The sequence below is a fragment of the Haliotis rufescens genome, unplaced genomic scaffold, assembly GCF_023055435.1.
Source record: "Haliotis rufescens isolate VD_foot unplaced genomic scaffold, xgHalRufe1.0.p SCAF_5, whole genome shotgun sequence".
In the NCBI taxonomy this organism is placed as follows: Eukaryota; Metazoa; Mollusca; class Gastropoda; order Lepetellida; family Haliotidae; genus Haliotis; species Haliotis rufescens.
In genome coordinates, this window is record NW_025964223.1 from 45,522,923 (window position 1) to 45,548,015 (window position 25,093).

The 25,093-nt window shown below is 41.1% G+C and overlaps 1 protein-coding gene across 1 annotated transcript in view; it reads left to right on the top strand.

Annotated features, from left to right (window-relative positions):
• LOC124137163 overlaps positions 1 to 25,093 on the top strand; it is a 105,453-nt gene continuing 80,360 nt past the window's right edge. Inside the window, exons 1-10 of the mRNA XM_046503360.2 lie at positions 1 to 81; positions 4,886 to 5,833; positions 6,766 to 7,663; positions 9,131 to 9,289; positions 10,151 to 10,207; positions 10,464 to 10,604; positions 11,325 to 11,452; positions 12,851 to 13,031; positions 14,638 to 14,718; positions 16,064 to 16,180. Coding sequence (XP_046359316.2) covers positions 4,892 to 5,833; positions 6,766 to 7,663; positions 9,131 to 9,289; positions 10,151 to 10,207; positions 10,464 to 10,604; positions 11,325 to 11,452; positions 12,851 to 13,031; positions 14,638 to 14,718; positions 16,064 to 16,180 — 2,704 coding nt within the window. The 5' untranslated portion in view covers positions 1 to 81; positions 4,886 to 4,891. The remainder of the gene's footprint in view (positions 82 to 4,885; positions 5,834 to 6,765; positions 7,664 to 9,130; positions 9,290 to 10,150; positions 10,208 to 10,463; positions 10,605 to 11,324; positions 11,453 to 12,850; positions 13,032 to 14,637; positions 14,719 to 16,063; positions 16,181 to 25,093) is intronic.

Sequence of the window (25,093 nt, forward strand, 5' to 3'; positions counted from 1 at the left end):
ATGGGATGGCGGCTATCTTGTGACAAAAATACAAGTCCCGGGTCGCTTGCAAAATCTGTTCAAACTAATCGTATCTGAAAGGTATGTTATATTTTATCTTTTCGTGTGTTCACTAGATTAGCCTATGCCTAGATTATTTTCATTGAGTAGTTTTGATATTTGTTATATTCCCAATTTTGCCCGGACCGCACCTGATGTTCGGGCAAATCTGATTTGCATACATTCACTTGTCAAAAATTTCGAATTAACTGATTTTGTTGCACATCAAATCTACGAAAATGATATGGATGACTCTGTTACATCTCACTTTTGTCGTTTTTTATTTTTCCTCAGTGAATAGTATTGAATTTTACAAGTGATATAAATAACAATTCCGAAACAAATATGAAACAGAGCCCGCCATGTTTGTTTGGTTGCCAGCCAGCAAAGCAGGCGTGCGCTCGAGTAGTAATATTCTGTGCAGTTATCCTTTGGGACGGGCATGTCCTTTGCACACCCTTTCATACATAAAACAGTTGTGTTTGAAATAAACCTTGATCCGATTTATAAGTACCTCAGTTGTCTTTTCTTTGAATTGCCTTTTCGTAAATAGTTGGTCAAATGGGACGGGTAGACCGGGACAAGGCGTTTGAATGTTGTGTTTTTCTCTCTATTTGATCCTTGCTCTACTGTCAGATTGTTTTTTATTTGTATCTGCTACGAAATAGGCCTAATGCAAAAAATCCATTAGCTTGTCAGTTTTAGTTCAACTTCCAGCTCAAAAAAACGAGATGGTAGATTCTACTGTATGTTTCATTTGTTCCATAAAGCATTGACACTTTATAATGTGTATCAGCATCTGTAGGAATTGACACACAGATATTATTCTTTCTCCAGCAGCATTAAAGCTGCGGATTCCATGTCTCTGTGCTGCTCCTGTGAACAATTGTCATATTGACTTGACGCCACACAGAGCTTCAGGCTGCCTATAGTATTTTCCTAAAAGATTCCTGATCCAAATCTGGGTCACCCTTTGATTGAGCAAAATACGCGCTTCACTTCCTAAGATTCTTGCCTTCAAATATTTTAGATCACAGTAACAATAACTTTTCTTAATCGTGTTTGAAACCAGTCTGGTAAATATTTGGCATTGCACACAGTGGTGAAGGCCAAGAATCTGGACACTTGCAATGATCCCATCCGGAAAAGTACACGAAAATTTGAATGATCGAAAATATACATAAGTATGCATATTTGAAGGGAAGTGTTTTAGGAAGTGAGTAAGTTTTTGTGAGACTGATTCATGTACAGTGTGGCTGGCTTATTAGTGCGGTAAGTTCCTAATAAGGAATCTATAAGTAAAATACTATAGGACAGTCTGTAGCTCTGTCACGACAAATGAAAATCGTTTATAGTGAGCAGCACATACAGTCAGTTTGACTCCAAATGAGAACGATGAATTGCAAAATAACTCTAAATCCAGAAAAGTGTATGAAACATCAATACGGTACTTGACCATGAATACCCTGTACCCAACAAAATCTGAATTTTGTTTATTTTAAGACCTGTGCCTTCCACGGTTTGTCCCCCTACATGTCATGTACACATTTCTATACAAAATTACATGATAGTTTCTTAAAGAACCTCATCCGTCATGGGTTTTAAAATAACAAAATTCAGTTTTTTTTGGTACAGGGTATTCATGGTCAAGTACCGTATTGATGTTTCATACACTTTTCTGGATTTCGAGTTATTTTGCAATTCATCGTTCTCATTTGGAGTCAAACGTACTGTAGATATGGTTAACACAGCTAGCAACTTTGAGGCCTGAACATGAGTTGCTTGGGTTGATTTTGAAAGTATTCCTGACAATATAAAGTATACAGTGCCGCCTAATTGTATATTTTGTCAATATGACACACTTCTGTTGGCATTAGCCTGAACATTGCCTTTGTTTCCTAAAGTTAAGTAATGCTACTCATTTAGTGTAGAGGGGACTGATACATACACTATTATGGGATGTTTTTTACAATTACAAACTACTTCAGTATTACCTGCTCACATTAATGAGCTGGTATTTACTTTGCATTGGGGAAAAACATTGTGTCAGTGTAAAACTTAAGTTTATTAAAAATGTACGTAAATGTACGTCATGTAATTGCTTAGGTTGAAACATTTCTGTGATATATTTTGTAAAGCAAACAAGCAATACATTGCAACAATGATGCTTATACTATAGCCTCATGTTTTGGATGACAGGACCATTAGGGGCCTTGACAAAATGACACAAGTTACGCTACTGGTGGCTTGTTTATATTCCATTTTGCATATCTCGCTTTGATAAATAACTGACGAGTTAAAAAACACTCTTTTCCGAAAAATCGTACGTATTTGATTCTAGTGACCACGAATAACAAATTTGATTCATGAAGGTACATGTATACAGTTTGTTGAATCGTAACAGCACTAATGAGAATCAATTTCAATTATATTGTGTTGAAGGTTTATAAAAGGAGCAATGTAAATCTATTTGATCTCAAATGGTATTTCAACATTCAAGGCTATGAATCATGTGAGAAACATTTCCATGTTTGCAGTGTAACTCGTCTCTTTTGTCATCATTTTCACTAGCATCCCTCTTGCGGTCACAAGAAAAGTTCATTGGCTAAAACTAGTTTTAGAGATGCATCCAAGATCGTGAGTGAGTGGGTAAATGTTTTGTGACACATTTAGCAATATTCCTGCTATATTTTGACGACATTGTGGACCAGTCAAACAGGTGGCATGAGCAACAATACTTGTCAGGGTAGGAGGATGACACACAGCCAGGTCATGCATCGAACACTGATCACAACTGAAATGACAATACAGCTGCTGAATATGCCTTATTGAGAAGAGAGGCCACTTTGTAGACCAAGTAGAATACACAAACACATATTAGTTGCTCTGTGTAGAAAATATACTTGGGGGGGAAAAAAGCATTGCTGAGAAAATTGAGATATGATGTTGAAAATGATCTGTCTGGTTTGAAGTTGTCTCAGATAATGGCAGATTCTGTGTCCCTCAAGTTTTGATTCGTCAAACATGTTGATAAATGAATTGTGTCACCCTCACCGCTTAAAGTACCAGTGAGCATTATTAGTTTCAGGCCACCGTAATATAGCTGGGATGTTAAGTGATGCATAAAATGACTGGCTCATCAAACAGCTAATGGCAATGTTTACTTCCATCTCATCCAAACTTCCATCTCGTCTCATCAGCAGCTAAGAGATCACATAATAACATTGGTCACATAATAACATTTGCTCACATGTACAAATCAACATTTAGCAAAATATTTATGTCAATTTGCAATCTGCGTTTCATACCAGATTGCACATAGTGCTTGGTGAATTATTTTTGGCATTACATCAAACACTGTCCTAAGGGCTGGGACAGGTCAAATTACTTGTGTACCTGCCCCTATTACCCTACTCGGACCAAGATACCTGTTATTTGGAGTTATCCCCCTTTGCCTCTACCCCAGTAATGAACAATGGCTCAGCAGAAGGGGGAAAAGTGATGTTTGGAACTATTTCAACTATGGGGAGCAAAAAGTAAGTGTATGTTTGTCTTAGTTGTTTTGTTCAATCAAAATACTAGCTAAACACAAGACAAAACACCAGACAACTAACTAATGAAATACCTGGGTAAAAGCATTAGTAGTCATATGGCTACGAATGCATTTTTCAAGGTAGCCACTGGTAAAAGTAAGAATTTGAGCCAATATTGTAGGTGGCCAAAATTATTTGAAATTATCTTTTATTAGCAAGTTCATAGCGTAAGTCTTGGAATCGTTTATTAGCCACGCGTATTTCATTAGCCATTCTGTGTTTAATTTTCCTTTCATAGCAACAAATTTTTATTTACATTCGAGTGACTGCTTCTCCATGTCTTTGTTTGCGTTCATCAGCTCGGAATTACATCAAACATCACTATTATTAGTTCCAAAATTACTGTCAACTTCATTTTCAGTCACAACTGTCAGAGGTACAATCGATTTTTGCTGTGAAAAGATAGAAAAGCTCTTTACCCTGATGTTGGAAAATGGAACGGTCATGCATGTCAGAAGTTCGTAAACTTGAACCCAACTGCACACAGTAAAATTATTTAGCGTATCTGAATCCTCACAGCTCATTTCTAGTGTCCCCCGCTATGATATTGCTGGAATATTGCTAAAAGTGGCATCAAACCATACTCACACGCTCATCGTACCCGACAGTGTGGTTTATTGCTCATGATATCAATCACAGCAATATGACAGAGGAAACACCAAGAATAACACATTGCTCCCATGTGGGATTCAAATCAGTGTTTTCTGTGTAACAAGCCAATGAAGGTCCATCCCAATCTGACACTTCATCATTACGGATGTAAGGGACAGAAATTGAGTTTGTGAATAACTAGACAATGGATGTGGTATAGTATTACACCACTCCAGAGTGTGGCAAACATTATTTCCAGTAGATTTAAAATGTAAATAGTATGACAAGTGGCTAGTGTCTAGAGTATCCCTTGCTTGTGTGAGCTGACAAATGAGGATTGGATGGTTACAATTTGTGATCTGGTAGATTGTGTGTTATTGTGTCCAGACTTCATCATACTGTTTTTGATGTCAGTATCTATGGTTTAATGGTATCACTGTTTACAACTCATATGACTAATGCAAGATCTTTTTTTCAGTGAAACCCTTTCTGTTTATTAAGATGTGATAGTACCATATATTCTTGTGTACAAAGCACACTTGACTATAATCAATATATATAGAGGGAGGTATTTGAGAGTATAACAAACTAGGCATTATCCAAACTAAAGTTTGTGTGGGTTTTACAATATTAACCTTGCGATGTTTGCTTTCAACACTTAGTGAAGCATGGATGCAGAGGCTAAAGAAGCATCTGAGGTTGTCAAGGTCAAAGAAGAGGAAGAAGATGCAGATGAAGGGAACGAGGCAGGCACAGGCAGCACTGTCACTGAGGTTGATGGTCAGGACAGTCTGACAGAGGTTGGTGCTGCAGAAGGCAAACATGCAGTTGCTGTTGTTGCAGAGGACTCAACGATGCACACAGCAGTGGAGGAAGTGGCAACGGTTGGTTGCTCCGGGGAGGATGCAATGGCTCATACTGGTAGTGAGGACATAGTGACGGTTGATACTGTTGGTGATGATGTGATGACGGTTGATACTGGCGGAGAGGACACCACGACGGTTGATACTGTAGGTGAGGACAGTTTGATGATTGACACAGCACAGGAGGAGGATCCAAAGGACATGGAAGAGAAGATGGAGGAAGATCCTGGAGAAGAAGCTGTTGAGAGCGCTGTTAGTGATGATGTGAATCTTGTCCCTAGTGCTGATGCAGCTGTAGATATTGAATCTGTGAACACATCCCCAGATGCAGAGATGCTGCAGGAAGAAGACCACCTAGTTCCTGCTTCAGAGGATGAATCAAGGGCAATAACTCTCAGTCAGGACAGTGGGGAGGGGCAATCAGGGGCAATAACTCTCAATCAGGACAGTGGGGAGGGACAGTCAGGGGCAATAACTCTGCATCAAGATAGTGGCGAGGGACAATCAGGGCCAATAACTCTCAACCAGGACAGTCAGGAGGAACAGTCAGGGGCAATAACTCTGCATCAAGATAGTGGTGAGGGACAGACTGAGACTATCACACTTCCACAGGAGGGAGAAGCTTCTCTCAGTGAGCAAACAGAGCCTGAGACAATCACCATCAGTTTGGAGGAGGCCACACAAATCTTCCTTCAGCAGCAAGGCATAGAAGGAGCAGTGCAGATAGCCCCAGGGACCTATATACAGGTGAGACTCATATGCTATTGTACAAGAAATAAATGTAGCATCCTTGATTCTCTGAGTTGATTTCTTATTATTGTTTTACCTTATATTATTATCCCCCGCCATGGGTTCCGTCCTTCTGACCGTCCGTCTGTCAGCAGAACTAAAAAACATGAGCAATATCTTAACCAAACTTGGCACATAGATAGGTCAAGTGGTAAACTGGTGCATTTTGATAGTTTGGTATTTTTAAAACAAATATTTTTCGAATATCCCTGGCAACGGCTTTGACTTGGACTGAAAATGACAGAAGTGCACGTTTCCGGAGCAGATCTTGAAAACCTTACAATAGTTCTTCACCAAACTTGGCACATAAATAGGTCTATTGGTAAACTGGTGCCTTTTGATAGTTTGGGATTTTTTATAAATTATTTTTTTAGTTTCCCTGGCAACGACTTTGACTTTGACTGAAAATCCCCAAACTTGGCACAGATCTTGAAAAACGTACCATATTTCTTCACCAAACGTGGCATATTAATAGGTCTATTGGTAAACCAATGCCTTTTCATAGTTTGGGATTTATGAAAAAATTAGACTTTGCCTTAACTGGTGCCTGTTGATTACGAATGTTTCCTTAGCAAGAGCATAACTTTGAAACCGTTTACACATTCTACAAAAACATCTAGGCAGGGTTGTCTAAGAACCGTTACCATAATTACCTAATTGAGATATATACCACTTGACAAAGGAACTTGGTATTGCTGTCAATTTGGTGGGGGATATGAGTATTCCATGCCTGTTAAACTAGTTATGAATACAAACTATAGGTTCAGACAATATGTAGGTTTTTGTCCTTAATCTACAGGTCTGCTACTGGATCTGAAAGGAAGAGAAATCTCTGTGTTATATATTGTAATATACTATTATTAGTTAAGCCTTTTTACAATAACCCACAGGTTACTGGGGATGGCACACTTGGTCCGGCTATGGGGGGAACAGGCGACCCCCTGCAGGTGATCGCTACCGGGAATGGTGACCTGGTTGGGTACAGCCTGCACCCGGGAACTGGAGAGGAAGACCATGGAATGGTGACAGAGGTGGGAGGTCAGTTCATCCGGATTGAGAAATCCAACATTGACAGTGAGGACCTATCCAGTGATGCACATGGTGCTATGACAGTTGTGAAGGAAGAACATGATGTACGGGAGGAGGCATCAGTTGTGGACAATCAGGCAGATGGACATCTGGCGCAGGCGACATCTCAGTGTCAGATAATTACAACCCCCGAGGGTCAGTTCACTCTGTCACAAGGTCACTATGTGAGGGATGCTGACGGAACTGTGGCTGCCGGTACAGATGGGCTCAGCAGCAACCCCCAGCTGGTTCAGGTTGGGGAGGGACAGCTGATGGCCGTGGCACAAGGCCACGCTGGACAACTGACCACTGTGTCAGACTCACAACTCACTTCACAGTCTGCAGTTCCATTCAGTAGTCATTCAGGAACAGTATTCACAACCTCAGGAAATCAGATCATTGTGTCGTCAGGGGGGCATATATCGGTGTCATCTGGTGGTCAGATAGCCGTCTCAGATGGACACCTGTCAAGTGGAAACACTGTCCAGTACTCACTACTTAACACTGGAACTCCAGTCTCTGAGGGGAGCCTTTTATCGGGGCAGACGTCAGTGAAGCTGTGTAAGACTGAGGTGAAGTCTCCACCTCGACAGCCAGACTTGAACAGCCCCATCATGGTGGGAGACAAGACTGAGGTAGTCATTGGAGGGAAGAAATGTGTCCTGATGATGAACCCAGAAACCAAACAGATTTGTGCCTACCCATTGCTGCCTCCACCAGGTGGGTGAACAGGGCTTGTCAAGGGTGTCTTAGGGTGGAACCTCGTTGTTAATGGAAGGGACTTGTGTGTCCAGGGACGTTGATGCAGGGGGTGTCACAAGGAGGGCAATGGGTGTCTTGGTGTGGGGCCTCAATGTTAATGTTATGGACTTGTGTGTCCAGGGACGTTGATTCCTAGGGTGTCACAAGGAGGGCAATGGGTGTCTTGGTGTGGGGCCTTCTTGTTAATGGAAGGGACTTGTGTGTCCAGGGACCTTGATTCCTAGGGTGTCACAAGGAGGGCAATGGGTGTCTTGGTGTGGGGCCTCAATGTTAATGTTATGGACTTGTGTGTCCAGGGACGTTGATTCCTAGGGTGTCACAAGGAGGGCAATGGGTGTCTGAGGTGTCTTGGTGTGGGGCCTTCTTGTTAATGGAAGGGACTTGTGTGTCCAGGGACCTTGATGCCTAGTGTGTCACAAGGAGGGCAATGGGTGTCTTGGTGTGGGGCCTCATTGTTAATGGAAGGGACTTGTGTGTCCAGGGACGTTGATTCCTAGGGTGTCACAAGGAGGGCAATGGGTGTCTGAGGTGTCTTAGGGTGGGGCCTTCTTGTTAATGGAAGGGACTTGTGTGTCCAGGGACGTTGATGCAGAGGGTGTCACAAGGAGGGCAATGGGTGTCTGAGGTGTCTTGGTGTGGGGCCTTCTTGTTAATGGAAGGGACTTGTGTGTCCAGGGACCTTGATGCCTAGTGTGTCACAAGGAGGGCAATGGGTGTCTTGGTGTGGGGCCTCATTGTTAATGGAAGGGACTTGTGTGTCCACGGACGTTGATTCCTAGGGTGTCACAAGGAGGGCAATTGGTGTCTGAGGTGTCTTAGGGTGGGGCCTTCTTGTTAATGGAAGGGACTTGTGTGTCCAGGGACGTTGATGCAGAGGGTGTCACAAGGAGGGCAATGGGTGTCTTGGTGTGGGGCCTCATTGTTAATGGAAGGGACTTGTGTGTCCAGGGACGTTGATTCCTAGGGTGTCACAAGGAGGGCAATTGGTGTCTGAGGTGTCATGGGGGTGGGGCCTCGTTGTTAATGGGATTGTGTGTCCAGGGACCTTGATGCCTAGTGTGTCACACAATGGGTGTTTAGGGCGAGGAACTTTGGAGCCAGGAGGACCTGGGTGAACAGGTGTGGGAGGGATGGGAGGATGTCTGTGGGAAGGAATTAAGTGTCTGTAAGGTGTAAGTGTGGTATAGTAAACACAATGCCTAGGAGTGAGACCTGGAAGACCGAAGGGAGTAATATATGTGTCTTGGGTTTATATTAATATACCGGGATTGGGATAGGATTCACCAAAATAATACATGACTTACAGTCAAAGAATCCAACATAAGAATTATCTTCTCACCTGAGGGATGTTGTTAACATAGGACAGATAGTTTCCATGCACTGTGATTTTTGTCTTGAATTGTGAAGAATTCTGACTTCAAACAGGCAAGAAGAAGCGTGGTCGTCCACGAAAGCCCAAGCCAGGTGAGGACGGATATCTGCCGCCAAATCTCGACGGTTCTGTAGGCTTTGATCCGGGGGATGACTCCCAGAGAGACCAGACGTCCAGCGCTGCAGAGGGGCTGCTAGAACTTTCCAATGCAGGTAGGGGACATGTACGCTTGTCCTAATGAGGTAGTAGTTATGTTTACTGAAGGATTGTGTAGGTAGGTAACTTCTTAGTATGCTGTTATCATGTAGACTTGTTAACAGTGGCTTGTGTCAGGAGCTTATGGTACTATGATGTAGACTTGTTAACAGTGGCTTGTGTCAGGAGCTTATGGTACTATATGTAGACTTGTTAACAGAGTGGCTTGTGTCAGTAGCTTATGGTACTATGATGTAGACTTGTTAACAGATTGGCTTGTGTCAGGAGCTTATGGTACTATGATGTAGACTTGTGAACAGAGTGGCTTGTGTCAGTAGCTTATGGTACTATGATGTAGACTTGTTAACAGAGTGGCTTGTGTCAGGAGCTTATGGTACTATGATGTAGACTTGTTAACAGATTGGCTTGTGTCAGTAGCTTATGGTACTATGATGTAGACTTGTTAACAGAGTGGCTTGTGTCAGTAGCTTATGGTACTATGATGTAGACTTGTTAACAGATTGGCTTGTGTCAGTAGCTTATGGTACTATGATGTAGATTTGTTAACAGATTGGCTTGTGTCAGTAGCTTATGGTACTATGATGTAGACTTGTTAACAGTGGCTTGTGTCAGTAGCTTATGGTACTATGATGTAGCCTTGTTAACAGAGTGGCTTGTGTCAGGAGCTTATGGTACTATGATGTAGACTTGTTAACAGAGTGGCTTGTGTCAGTAGCTTATGGTACTATGATGTAGACTTGTTAACAGAGTGGCTTTTGTCAGAAGCTTATGGTACTATGATGTAGACTTGTTAACAGAGTGGCTTTTGTCAGAAGCTTATGGTACTATGATGTAGACATGTGCCTTGTGTCCTGCAGGTCCTGATGGGGTTCGGAGGAGCGGTCGGATGAGGAAGAAGACTCGGGTCCTTGATGGTATGTCCTGATTTTGGCGACAGAAGCCTTGTTTTGTGATCAATTTATGTTACTTGTTATTATCAATTATTGTTAGCCTTTGAATGATTGCCGAAGGTAGCGGTAATGTTGGTATATTATTCTTGTTTCAATGAAGTTAGGTAGCAGCTTATGAATATGAGCTACACAGAAAGACAATAGAATATCAATCAGAAGATATACAAAGATGTCAAATAGTTCATCTGAAGCTCCAGTACTGAGGATGTGATTGTTGCAGACTACGATGTCCTCGAGGTGTCCGGAAGTGATGATGAGTCACCACAAGATGACTATGAGGCCGACCCCGAAATCACCATTACGGGGATGAAAAAGAGAAAGCTAGCACCCCAAATTCCCACCATACCTATGGCCATCACAGGTAACACCAAACGCATGTCACTGTCACAGGTAACACCTAACATGCCTGTCACTATCACAGGTAACACCAAACACACCTGTCACTATCACAGGTCACACGTAACACAACTGTCACTATCACAGGTCACACCTGTCACTATCACAGGTCACACCTTAGACACTTTTCAGTATCAAAGGTAACACCTAACACACCTGTCACTATCACAGGTCACACCAAACACAACTGTCACTATCACAGGTAACACCTAACACACCTGTCACTATCACAGGTAACACCTAACACAACTGTCACTTTCACAGTTCACACCTGTCACTATCACAGGTCACACCTGTCACTATCACAGGTCACACCAAACACAACTGTCACTATCACTGGTAACACCTAACACACCTGTCACTGTCACAGGTAACACCTAACACACCTGTCACAGTCATAGGTAACACCCAACACACCTGTCACTATCACAGGTAATATCTAACATCTTTTACACCTTCCACAAACACTAGCTTTCTACATAATATGCCCTATTTCACTTGATATATGTGATATGATAAACTTTGAAGCTGAGGTCAAGTGAAAGATATTATTGATAACAAATTTCAGGTCATTGATAGTTATTTTGACACATTTTGAACACAATAACGCTGTACAGACAAACAGACAATCAACAATGCTGCACTTCTTTAGGCTTGGTTCTTCTATTCTTGAATGTGTCTGCAGGTCTTAAGAGAGGACGAGGTCGCCCCCGCCGCTACCCCCCACCGGGACAGTCGTCCACCCCTAACAGCATCCCAGCGGTCATCATCCCCACCGCCAACGGCCAGACTCTCATGATGGCCCCCATACAGGTGCGTCTGCATGTACTCGACTCACATTGCCAGACGGGCGGGGTCACCTACCCCTGAAAGAAACAAAATACCCTCCTTTTATGAGCAATATTTATGTCACTAGACACTTGACCCTTGCGATTACATGTCAGTGGCAAGCTCTGTGGCCATGTATTTTTATCCAGATAAGGTATCCTAATAGATTCGGATGAGATGTTGAAACAGCTTGTAAAACAAATAGGGGTCTAGCAAACTTTACTTCTGGAACTTTGAAACAGTAATAAACACCTTTCAAATTGGATTTCAATGTGATGCTGTGATGAAATCTGTGACTTAAGCTGCTAATCTAAATTAGAGTAGTAAAATTTCTTTCTGTCAAGAGTGCTTAACTAATACAAGTTCATATACAGAGGCTGATTTGTTCTGAAAATGATGCAAGAAAACCAGTGCCCAGGCTTTTAAAGGCAAAGCATTTTGCACTGACTTCTGATGTATTATTACCTGACATTACAGATTGCAGCACAGACATTTTAGGATAACAGTGTTCATTCAGCCATTGTTACAAGGTCCTGTTGCCAGGGTAATTCTTCAACATGTAGTTGTCAATGTCTAGTTGCCAGGGTAACGGGACTACTTCAACATGTAGTTGTCAATGTCTTGTTGCCAGGGTAATGGGAGTACTTCAGCATGTAGTTGTCAATGTCTTGTTGCCAGGGTATTGGGAGTACTTCAACATGTAGTTGTCAATGTCTAGTTGCCAGGGTAATGGAAGTACTTCAACATGTAGTTGTCAATGTCTAGTTGCCAGGGTAACGGAAGTACTTCAACATGTAGTTGTCAATGTCTTGTTGCCAGGGTAACGGAAGTACTTCAACATGTAGTTGTCAATGTCTTGTTGCCAGGGTATCGGGAGTACTTCATCATGTAGTTGTCAATGTCTTGTTGCCAGGGTAACGGAAGTACTTCAACATGTAGTTGTCAATGTCTTGTTGCCAGGGTAAAGGAAGTACTTCAACATGTAGTTGTCAATGTCTTGTTGCCAGGGTATTGGGAGTACTTCATCATGTAGTTGTCAATGTCTTGTTGCCAGGGTATCGGGAGTACTTCATCATGTAGTTGTCAATGTCTTGTTGCCAGGGTATTGGGAGTACTTCATCATGTAGTTGTCAATGTCTTGTTGCCAGGGTATCGGGAGTACTTCATCATGTAGTTGTCAATGTCTTGTTGCCAGGGTATTGGGAGTACTTCAACATGTAGTTGTCAATGTCTTGTTGCCAGGGTACAGGAAGTACTTCAATCTGTAGTTGTCAATATCTTGTTGCCAGGGTAACGGGAGTACTTCAACATGTAGTTGTCAATGTCTTGTTGCCAGGGTATCGGGAGTACTTCAACATGTAGTTGTCAATATCTTGTTGCCAGGGTATCGGGAGTCTCCAAGCTCTTCAGAACCAAGCCAAGACTCTCCAGAAGATTGAACCAAAGCCTGCAGAGTCAACAGAGGCAGCACTGGCCATCAGCGACGGCACTCTCATCACCCAAACTCCAGCCAAACTGAGCTCCAATGTCACACCCATAGCACTCGACTCCTCCAACAACTCAAGTGAGTTCATCACTAGCTTCCTTCTATCAATACTGATATGAAGATTTCGGGTTAGAATAGGTCTTCAGCGACGCATGCTTGTCGTAACAGACGACCCGCGGGATCAGGTGGTCAGGCTCGCTGACTTAGTTGATGCATGTCATTGTATCCCAATTGCATAGATCGAGAGTCATGATGTCAATCACTGGATTGTCTGGTCCAGACTCAGTTATTTACAGACCGCCATCTTATAGCTGGAATATTGTTGAGTGTGGCATTAAACAAACAGACAAAACATTATGATTTAGACACAAAAGACTGTGGACCGTAGATGTGCCAGATTATCACAGTATGTATTTGAAGTAATACTATCACATTTCATTTGAAGTTACTGGTAGTGAAAAGGGAAAAGAAAGTTATTTCTTCTAGTGGTGTCTATTGCATGGTTCAGCCCTTGTTCTAGCCCTAGATGAGGTAGTACCTATCTGTCCGACACTGTCCCCTCACAAATGCTCTGCACCCGTTAGGGGCGGTGGGGTAGCCTAGTGGTTAAAGCGTTCGCTCGTCATGCTGAAGACCCAGGTTCGATTCCCGACATGGGTACAATATGTGAAGCCTATTTCTGGTGTTTCCCCGCCGTGATATTGCTGGAATATTGCTAAAAGCGACATAAAAACCATACTCACTCACACTCCGCACCTGTGAAGATACAGGGTAGAATAGGTCTTCAGCAACCCATGCTTTCCATAAAAGGCGACTATGCTTGTTGTCAGAGGCGACTAACAGGATTGGGTGGTCAGGCTCGCTGACTTGGTTGATGCATGTCATGGTATCCCAATTGCGCGGATTGATGTCATGATGTCAATCACTGGATTATCTGGTCCAGACTTGATTATTTACAGACCCCTGTCATATGGACGTAATATTGCTGAGAGCAGCATTAACAAACAAACACGAATGCCCCTGATGTATTCACATATGTACAAAATGTGATTAGAAATCATAGCTGGGTTAGAAAATATGCAATCCTCTATTCGTTATCCTAGTTTAATATTATTAATAATTAATTGTTGCAGTTTCATTTTTGATGTTGTCAGTATCAACATTGTCACAGTCTGATGTGATCACACGTCCTAAATGTCCTAAAGATAGAGGGATGTAAGAGTTGATAGAATCATGGTCATGTCCTAATGCCATGTCAGGCCTGCCAATGAAAACAGACAGACTGTAACCATGGTAACAAAAAACACAATACACAAGGAATCAGCAACAGAAAACTAATTAAAAAAAAACCCAGCATCATTAATCTGAGAGCATGCTGAAAACTTGGAAACGGCAGCACTAAAACACACAGACCTTGCTGACAAACAACACAACATTCCAAACCAGTTACAAGTATCAACAAAGAGCGAGTAAATTTACATATTACAGCACAATATAGAATATTCTTGATGATTATTATTATAATTAGTGCTGTAATATGTAAATGTATTCGCTGTTTGTTGATCCTCGTGACATCCTCTTGTTCTGCACATGCCTAGTTTGGAAGTTTGCATTTGACTGTGGTAACATCACTGCCTTAACGAGTGTACTCCAGGGGTTTAATAAAGAGCCTTGTTGTTGACAGTCCTTGACAGCAGCAATATCCTCATCAACCCCCTGCATGACGATGGCGGGGACTCCGACAATGAGGACATTGACACGATTGGTGAGTCACAGCAACAGCATGCTGCTACCATTTACTTGTAGCATTGAGTGTTAGTGTTGTTTTGTGTCAAAGTCAGCATTAGACCAACTATAACTGCTGTTCTGTAAATAAACAAGTCAGGGTGGGGTAGACATGGCCCGTGTTTGACAGTGCAATCATAGAGCTCAGACAGTCATACGTCTGTGGTATAGTATAGGCATTACAATCGTTGTAGGGCTATGATCACTTTGTGCTAGGGCTGGGACGAGTCCAAATTTACTACCCGGGTACCCACCACCCTATTACCAGATCCTACCCGGGTACCTGTTGTAGATATTTAGAGATAGGTACAAACTGTCCGATTTGGAAACGTTTGACTGTAGCCCTGGCAAAATGTATTTAGATACACGTGTAAAACTGCAAGGAGTTTCATCTTCATTCAAACATATAGAAGTCAGAAGGAATGGGTGCATTCTCAGAAAGAAATGGGAACATTAGTGACTTGTAGTGTGACCATAGAGTTTTAGATAATTTTTGTCATTAAACAATATATCACGTGACTAACCACGGGTCCGGGTAGTCCTGAGGGTACCTGGGTCCTGCTCAGGACCCACCCGACCCGAGTTCCCGAGTTACCTGTCCCAGCCCTACTTTGTGCTTCAAGCCGTGTGGTTGATAGCATTAGCACCGATCCATGCCGTCATGGAGGATGACTCACAATCACCAAGGTCACATTTTTTTCATCTGTTCTTATGGGATACTAGGGACCAAAAGTCTTGCTGGAATTTCCTTGAGGTTCGCTTTAGCTTGTAGCTGTGGTGCTGGTGTACAGATGTCTGTGTCCAGTGTCTGCGAAAGATGATGCTGGACTATTAAGCTGAAAATGCTGTTTATGTTGCACAGATCAACTGAATTCAAATGAACTATATATGTCAAATGACCCATCTTCATTCCTTGTTATGCCATCTTATTTAAATGTTACAAGATTAATGTGAGCTGTAACGGCTGTGCAAAATGTCATGTGTAAGAGTTGTCCCCCCTTGACCATTTCTTGTCTTCCCAGTGAGTCTTGTTTCCATGAATAAGTGCAAATATTATGCTGCTCTGTACTTTTAGTGTGTTCCAGTTACTAGTTGCTACATGTATGTCAGTATGTTTTTACATTTTAATATTTGAACAGTTATAAGCTGAGTTCGCTTCTTGAAGATGCTGACTTGCAGTAAAGCCCTTCACTACTTACATTGGATTAAGTTGGAATAATCAGTGTTTCCTGAGCTAGTACTATGGTTCCTAGTGTCTCCTGGTGTGATATGAGAGTTACTATGATAGGCTTAAGTCCATGCTGACTCGCTGCCCTGTGTTGTAGAGAAGCCAGTGTCGGTGGACGAGGAGGGGAATGATGGAGGTGGCCAGGCCACCATCATCCAGATCCCTGAGAATGTTCTCAGCATGTTTGTGCAGAAGAAGGACCCCATCAAGATTGGTGAGTACAAGCATATCCCTGCTGCTGCGGAGTTACATCCCTTACGTGTGCCAGAATCCTATGTTTTTGGGTTCGAACCCAGATTCACCCTAATTATCCTTCTAGGTATGTCGGCACTGTACCCATGCTCATGGCTTTCAAAAACGTGGTAGATGTGCAAGATGTAGAAAAAGAAATATTATCAATGTTGTTATCCACAATAGGTTTCGTGTCTCTTGTTTATACAACACTTCAAACAGTGGAAGGTAAGGGCTTCTTGATCATGAACAACAACGCTTCCTGCAGGATAATAGTGCTGACAGTTAAAAATACTGAGAAATATGTTTCCAAATGATTACAGTGCAAAAATGAATTGCTGTTTTATCAGCTTGCTGGAGTGCTATGATTAGATTGATGCATGTTAGATATATGCTGTGGTTTCCATCCAGAGAGATGGCCCTACCACAATACTGTTTTACTGACAAAAACGATTTACCCTCCTGAGAAGTATGGGTGACATTGTCATATTTTACTATAACCTGGACCAACTTTTTCCTTGACCAGCTCAGCATTCAAGTCTGTTGAAAGATCAAATGTACATACACTTATACACTGATAACACATGTACTTTAACAGGATTGGAGAAGTAGGAATAAAAGTACCGTATCACACACCAACTTTCATGACAGCATTTGGAACAGTTGAATGAATGTGAGGGCTGTTTGATAAAAGATGGCAATGGTCCCTGCAGCATAATCATGCTGACAATTGAGAATCTCGAAAAGTTCATCAGCGTCTATGACAGATGGGCTGGAAATATGAATAATACAAATAACATTCAAGTTGAAATAATATTTTCCATGGCAAATAAATTCAATAACCACCGTGTGAATAACACTTATTGTTGAATATCAGCTACAAGTTGTCATGCTAAAGGACAAGATGAGTGAAGCACCCTGAAAATGACGTATCTCTGCTTTTGATACTTCTGCCAAAAATTGCTTTCTTCTGTGAGCAATGCACCTTCCTGTTTGGCCGGGGGCACGAGTGGCCCAGTCGGTGCCGTGATTTGCTGTGCAGAGTTGCGTCCCTTGGGCACACCAGGGTTTGATTCCCCACATTGGTACAATGTGTGAAGCCCTGGTGTCCCCCGCTGTGATATTGCTGGAATATTGGTAAAAGCGACGTAAACCACACCCACTCACTCACTGGAAGCCACATGGTTCCTACTGCTATATTCTAGTACCAACGCAATAACATAACTTCACAGGGAGCCAAATTAGCAATGCAATAAAACAACATTAATCCTATTGTAGACCATTTGACTGAAGGAAGCAACATCACAAACTTGACACAATTTGAAAGCATGTTACTTTATGGGGTTCTGAAGACCAAAACCCAGTAGAAACCAGGGCCTGGACATGAGGTAGCCACCAGGCAATACATGTATGTTGATATTTCAGGGGTGCCAAGTGCAGAATTTGGTTGCTATGGTGACCTCAATAAGTGCCAAATATGGTTCTGTTGAGGATTGAAACAGTGGTAGCGATGTTCCGATGAACGATTATCACTGAAGCTACCACAGTGCATTGTTCATATATGACAGTTGAATGTGGAAGAATGTTGATAGCTGATTACAGTCCTGGGTTCTTTGGGGTTAGAATTTGAATCAGAGTACCCCAAATATCTTTTACTTTGAACCAGGGGTCCGGAAAATTTAAAATCCCAATCGGACATTTACATTTATGCTACGCCCCCTTCAAACAGCGTGTTTTAGTACGACTTTTTACACACAAATTACAAGTTGTTACGTATTCATAATATGATGAATTATGAATTGTTTCAATTTAAATTGTTTAATTCACCGGACAATTAATAATAAATAACATCATTTTAGATATATATGGAAAACATAGGTTTGTTTCTGTTATAATAACGATTTGTCAACGTTGTGAACAGTCTAATTAATATTCATGAGTCTGCTCAAGTGTACGCGTTGTAACATTTGGATCGAGACTATTATCCCATATTTGGTTATCACGTGACCTCACGGGAAAAGTTGTTTTTTAAAACTAAAGATTATTTAAAAACAAGACAGATAATATAATCATAAATCCTAAACTATCGTTGATAGCAATAGTTATTTGAATACTTTTTCATCTGTACTTAATTATTGACCATAAAAAAAATTGATATCGATCGTCACAGAAAGCAAAATGGCGGTCAATCAAGATTCAATATACGACTAGCTACTGAAAACAATAAAATCTGCAAATCCTCATAGTATGTCAACCAAGTGAAAGTCGTTAGCCACGACTTACAAAATGATCATTCAGACTTTGAGGGTTTGGCAGATCCGCTCGACTGATCTGCATCGGTCGACTGGCTGTCGTCACGCTTTCGCTTCTTGTCTGAGGTTACGTATCGTAGCATTGTGAGGATAATGAGGTACATCGATGATGCAAGGTATTTATGTACAGTTGTAAACACATTTTACTCAAATTAACAAGATGTTCTCAGTAATTAATCCTCGATTAATCAGTGTCAACTCAGTTTATTGCCAATTACAGTGATTGACCGATTGGACTATCATTGTCGGTACTATGTATTTAGCTTGTCAGCTTGTCCGTGTAGATAATCTTCATTGTGTTACAACTGCAGACAGAAACTGCTCAGTCCTAACTGTTGATCATGTCCGGTCAAAATTTAAGAATGTCCGGACAATCCTTTTTAAAATGTCCGGACAGAAAAATTTAAATGTCCGGTAAGCAATATTTTAGACCGGACATTTGAGATTCCCAATCAGACATGTCCGGCGCATATGACGGTTTCCGGACCCCTGCTTTGAACATATGGATATGACAAGGATACTTGATTTTCATGCTTAATTTCTACGTCTGGATTATGATTGGTCAGTTGTAACTATGCAATTATGATTGGTCAGTTGTAGCTATAAGCTTATGATCAATGATTGGTCAGCTGTAACTATGCGATTATGATTGGTCGGTTGTAGCTATAAGCTTATGATCAAGGATTGGTCAGTTGTACGCTATGCGATTATGATTGGTCAGTTATACGCTATAAGCATATGATCAACGATTGGTCAGTTGTAACTATGCGATTATGATTGGTCAGTTGTAGCTATAAACTTATGATCAACGATTGGTCAGTTGTAACTATGCGATTATGATTGGTCAGTTGTAGCTATAAACTTATGATCAACAATTGGTCAGTTGTAACTATGCGATTATGATTGGTCAGTTGTAGCTATAAACTTATGATCAACGATTGGTCAGTTGTAGCGATAAGCTTATGATCAACGATTGGTCAGCTGTAACTATGCGATTATGATTGGTCAGTTGTAGCTACAGTGATCGCTCGCTATTGCGCTCTTCGATAAAGCGCTACTTCGGTTATTACGCGCGGTAACGCATGGCTCCCAAAATTTATGTACACTTTTAATACTGAGAGTTTTACACAGACATGATTGTATTGTTGTTCGTTGTTTATTTGCACATAACGCTTCTCATTGCATAATCAACGGTTTATCGCTGAATGGAGTTCTAATAATCTGTTTGAAAATATCCGCGGCAAGTCCCGGAAATACGATTGTTCAACTAGTTAACTTTTCACACTATACATCCTTTGATCTTAGAAGCGCATGCATGCAATAAAAGAGAACCACAAGTGAAGTTTATATTCTTAATTAGTGGGCAATCCAATTTAAGGCTAAACTGTCACACAAATGTAGTTGCTGTCACAACACGGCGGTCATTCATTTCGTAATCGCGCTTTCGTAACATCGCCTGTTTTTTCCCCGTAGTTATAACAAGCGATTTCATTGGATTAAAATTTGTTTCTAATGACGCTTTCTTGCCGAAATCTGCTACAAGTTTCGTGATTGGTCAATTTTGAGCACGTGACCTCAGGCAGCCAATCAAGCTTTGATACAAAGCTCGTGTTTGATAAATTTCAGAAGTTAGCGAAAGATTTTTTGTTAAATCGTGTTATTCTGAACGTTTTAAGCAGGAAATCACGATATATATTAAAAATATGGAACTTCGCGAATGTATCGTGCTAGGTTACGAGCTGTGACAAAGATTTTTCATGCATATATTTTTGCATTAAACGTTGTGTCCGAGCCGAGAATTCAAGGCGACGAAAGCCGAGATGTCATTTGACTTACATTACACGCGATCGCACAAAACGATGGAAATAATAACTTAGATGTAAGTTTGATTACTTTTAGATATATTTTTGTTGATTTTATTTATCACTTTGTATAATATATTTAAAGATTTGCTTAAAATAGTCTATATTTTGCTCTTTGACATGTTCGATGCGGACCCGTTGTCGAAATGTGTGTCCGAGAATTTTATTTTCAATAACATCGCGGGAAATAGTGAATAATTTTTTAATTTATTGATAAAAAATGATAAATTAGAATGGAATACGTATTTCAGACATTGTGAAATATGACAGATTTAATAAATGAATGATATTACAGGTAGATCTAGGTCCATAAAAATATATACTATTTTGACGTGACGTGAGATAAACACATAGGCCTATTGATGATTTGAGATTTGCCGAGCGCGCTCCCCCGCCTCGGCTTCGGTTAAACGGCTCATCGTCTATAACGCCCACCAATTATTTGGACCCCATTGGTAGCGCAATAGCGAGCGATCACTGTATAAACTTATGATCAACGATTGGTCAGTTGTAGCTATAAGCTTATGATCAACGATTGGTCAGCTGTAACTATGCGATTATGATTGGTCAGTTGTAGCTATAAACTTATGATCAACGATTGGTCGGTTGTAACTATAAACTTATGATCAACGATTGGTCAGTTGTAGCTATTAACTTATGATCAACAATTGGTCAGTTGTAACTATGCGATTATGATAAATGATTGATGATGAAATCCTATTCCCAGCACAAGGAATGAAGTAGGTGTGATTAGATAATCATGTGCCAGTAGGAGGTTATTCCAAGATATATTTCCAAACATCCTTACTGCTGCTATCATCATTAGGGCTTTTTTCATCAAATGAAAAAAGACGGGGAAAAAAATCAATTTAAAAAAAGTGTTTTGAACTCTTTTTCACAAAACACAGAGCTGAAACTTGATGTGAATAATGATCATATGTGGTTCTGTGTTTGCTTGATACGTCATGATCAACATTCAACATTCAACATTCAACGTAAGCAGGTGCAGACAGTGCTGCAAGCAGGGCTTTCTTTGCTTTTCTCTAAACAGCTGAACACTCTGCTGAAACCTCTCAGTGCTGTTAGTCATCAATGTTATTCTAGGACACCAGAAGGGAACAGACAGATATTTTCAGCAATAGGAAACAACTGGAACCTAAATAGTTAAATTTAATGATCTTCATCAGCAGGCGTAATAGTTTTACTAAAGGAAGCTATTTCATAACAACAGTATATAGAGAGTGTGAGTGTAATAATTTCTTTATTACTCATTATTTCTTATTTTGGGGGGCTCCAGTTTAGAAAAATGCACTGATCACGTATGCTGACTTAGAAAACAACACTTGTCGAATGATGTCTACAATCTTCAGCTGTGATTTTGTGTTTGGTGTGATGTCATTCCGGGAAATGATATTTGCATGAGTCCCCATACTATTGTTATGAACTCGGTTATTTCTAATAAAATCGTAATAAAATACGATATTACAGCTTACATTCTAACAGCATAAAGAAACTTGTTTGTTTGGTTTATAGTTGGCCATTAGCCATCAAAGGAAATGGAGAGAAAAATACGTAATTTTGTGTAATGATAAGTAGACCGTTAGTTAATTTGTCTGAGTTTTTGTAATGATAATATAAGCACTTACTGTGATAATTATAGGTGGACAAGTTGTAGATTTATTTTCAGAAAGATCCATTAATATAGGGCATATGTTACTTGCTTCATCCAGGATAGTGTTTGTTCTTCCACTGCAAAGTTCAATTAATTGAAGAATGCACTTTTCAATGGAGGTGAGGTGAGGTGAGGTGAAATGGGATTTAACGTCGCGTCCAAGATTATTGCACTTATATAGTGATGTGCATGTACGTGTGTGTGTTTGTGTGGCTGCTTGTACTAGTCAAGACTGATGCCGATTTATAGTGCTAGCTCACTGAGATACCATGCCGCAGTTTAACATGAATATCCCACTCAGACACAGTATACTGACTCCGAGCCGACAAGTCCTTGTGTTAGCCCCTTAATGCCGAGCGCCAGACAGGGTAACAACAAGTACCATCTTTTAATGTCTTTTGGTATGACGCAGCTGGGGATAGAACCCCGGACCTTCCGCTCTGGTTAAGGTGTCTGAGTCCCCTTGAGTACACATGAAGCCCATTTGTGGCGCCCCCTGCCATGATTTTGTTGGAGTATTGCCATAGACATCGAAAACTGGACAGAAGTGTTCTCTGCTTAATGGGGGGGTCGGGTAGCCTGGTGGTTAGGGCATTCGCTCATCACGCCAAAGACCCGGGTTTGATTTCCGACATGGGTACAAGGCATGAAGCCCGTTTGTGTTGTCCCCCACCATGATATTGCTTAAATCGGCTTAAAATCATACTTAATGGGGGAGGAGCTTCACTCTGTTGAAAAAAAAAATGAAATTGCCTGCCACAAAAATTAGATTGTTGCAAGGTGTTTTTCTAAAATAGAAAAATCAGGATCGTAGGTTAGAATAAAAAAAATATCTGGTTTTGTAGCTGAAGCTGAAAAAATATGTAATCTCAATACAAAATCATCACCCCTTCTGAAAATATCAAATGGTCGGGCCCTAATTACTAGTAGCTGTGGGCAGTTAATGGATGGGAATTAAAAATCAGGCATGTATTTCATTGGGTTGTTTTGCAGGGTCCCAGCAGTGTGGCATGACAGTGTGTCTCCCTGTCATAGGAGTAGACCCACAGTAGGTTCTTGAAACATTTATTTTCAAAACTCTAGAATAATCAGTTCTCCAAACAAGTTAATGAATCTAATTTTCGGATAATGTTTTCGTTTTTGATGTAATCAAATATCAAACTGCGAGTTCATGTCACCCCTGGCCTATTTTCACCATACTGAAAATTTGCTTTGACAAAAATCAAAACCAGATTGGCCTGGATCCTTCAAAGTGTGTTTTAAATGGGTTTAAGTAAGTGATTGGTCGGTTGAGTAAGGTTTGTGTTATCACTGGCCTGTGTAATGTACGTCCCAGGAGTGCTCCATGGAGGGAAAGGTTTGGCCACATGGTGTGGAGTGGGAGTGATGAAGCGGGATTATTGATGGAACACTGAGATGGGAGGAAAGCTGCTTGAAACAGTTTATCATTTATATCATGGCTTGTCACCATGCACTGATGCAGGTCACTGAAGTTTACTGCAAACCAATGATCATTTATTAGTGAGGAGAATCAGATATACCAGAGACCATATACCGATATATGGTCTCTGGATATACGAACCCATCTTGATATTGGCCCAGCTATTAGACATGCAGTTAGACCATTGGTCAATTCCTTGATGCCATTTTGGTTGCGATATGAATGGAAATCTGTTAGTGAAGGGAGGGTGTTTATTGTGGTGTGTACATTTGACTTGTGATGTGTTGCTATCACAGAAACGGTCCTGGTTATTCTGATGCTGCACAACTTGTCTCTCTCATACTGGGGTCGGTCTGGTAGCCCATGGGTACAGTGTGTTAAGCTCATTTCTGGTGTCTCCCGCTGTGATATTGCTGGAATATCGCTAAAAGTGGCGTAAAAACATACTCACTCACTATCTCTCAAACTGATTCTTGTTGTGCTTTGTCTCTATTAGTTCTGGGACGGGTAACTCGAGTACTCGGGTCGGGTGGTTCGTACGTAGGCCCGGGTACCCACAGGATTGCCCGGATCCGTGATTAGTCACGTAATATATTGTTTAATGGCAAAAATTATCTAGAACTTCCACAGTTACACTATAAGTGACTAATGTTCACATTTCTTTCTGACTCTGCATGCATTCCTTCTGAATTTATATGTTTGAATAAAGATAAAACTTCATTCAACTTCAGTGTATGCATGACCAGATCGTTGTATGAGCGTATCTATATACATTTTGCCAGGGCTACAGTCAAACTAATCCCAATCGGACATTTGTACCTATCTCTTGAGACCTACAGCGGATACCCTGGTAGGGTCGGGTAATAGGGGGGTGGGTACCCGGGTAGTCAGTTTGGGCTCTAGTTCTCGACTCTATATGTAGTGTTTTGTTATGAGGCTTGTCAGCTAATAACAGAAAATCATACTGAATTTGTTTTTGTAAATTATGTAGATGACGACATGGGTTTCTATTATATCAGGTAGATGTGGATTTGATGAAGCACAAACAAATTCTCTTGTAACCTGAGGCTACAATTGCATGAAGAGAATGACCACTTTATTTTGTCAATGACTCACTCCTCAAATATGTGAAATTGAGATAACTGATGTCCTTTCCTTTTCAATTTATCAACATTTTCCTTATCTCTTCCTTATTTTGACTTTATATGACGCACATAGGTTTCAAAGTCTCATCTATTTGATACGATTCCGTGGTAGCATCATGTATTCCAAGTTGTCACTCCACTCGAGTCCATATCCTGAACTGCTCTGGTTGCCACTGGTTTGAAGGGCCAACAGCAGCAAGTGTCTTCCAGTACAATGAAGTCCATGCTGCAAGCAGGGGAAGCCGCCCCGTGAATCAGCTCTGAATGAAGTGGACCGGTGATCAGTGTTCCTCTGACATTCAATCTCAAGCCAGAAGGTGTAGGCCACACCAACTGCAGCTTCAGCCCCTGCTGCTAGTAAGATGGTTGTCACTTAATACCCTCTGATGGCAGCCAGCAGGAAGGGATTGCTTCTGCTTCTGCAGGACCGTACATTTCCTAATAGAAAGAGAGTCATAAATATT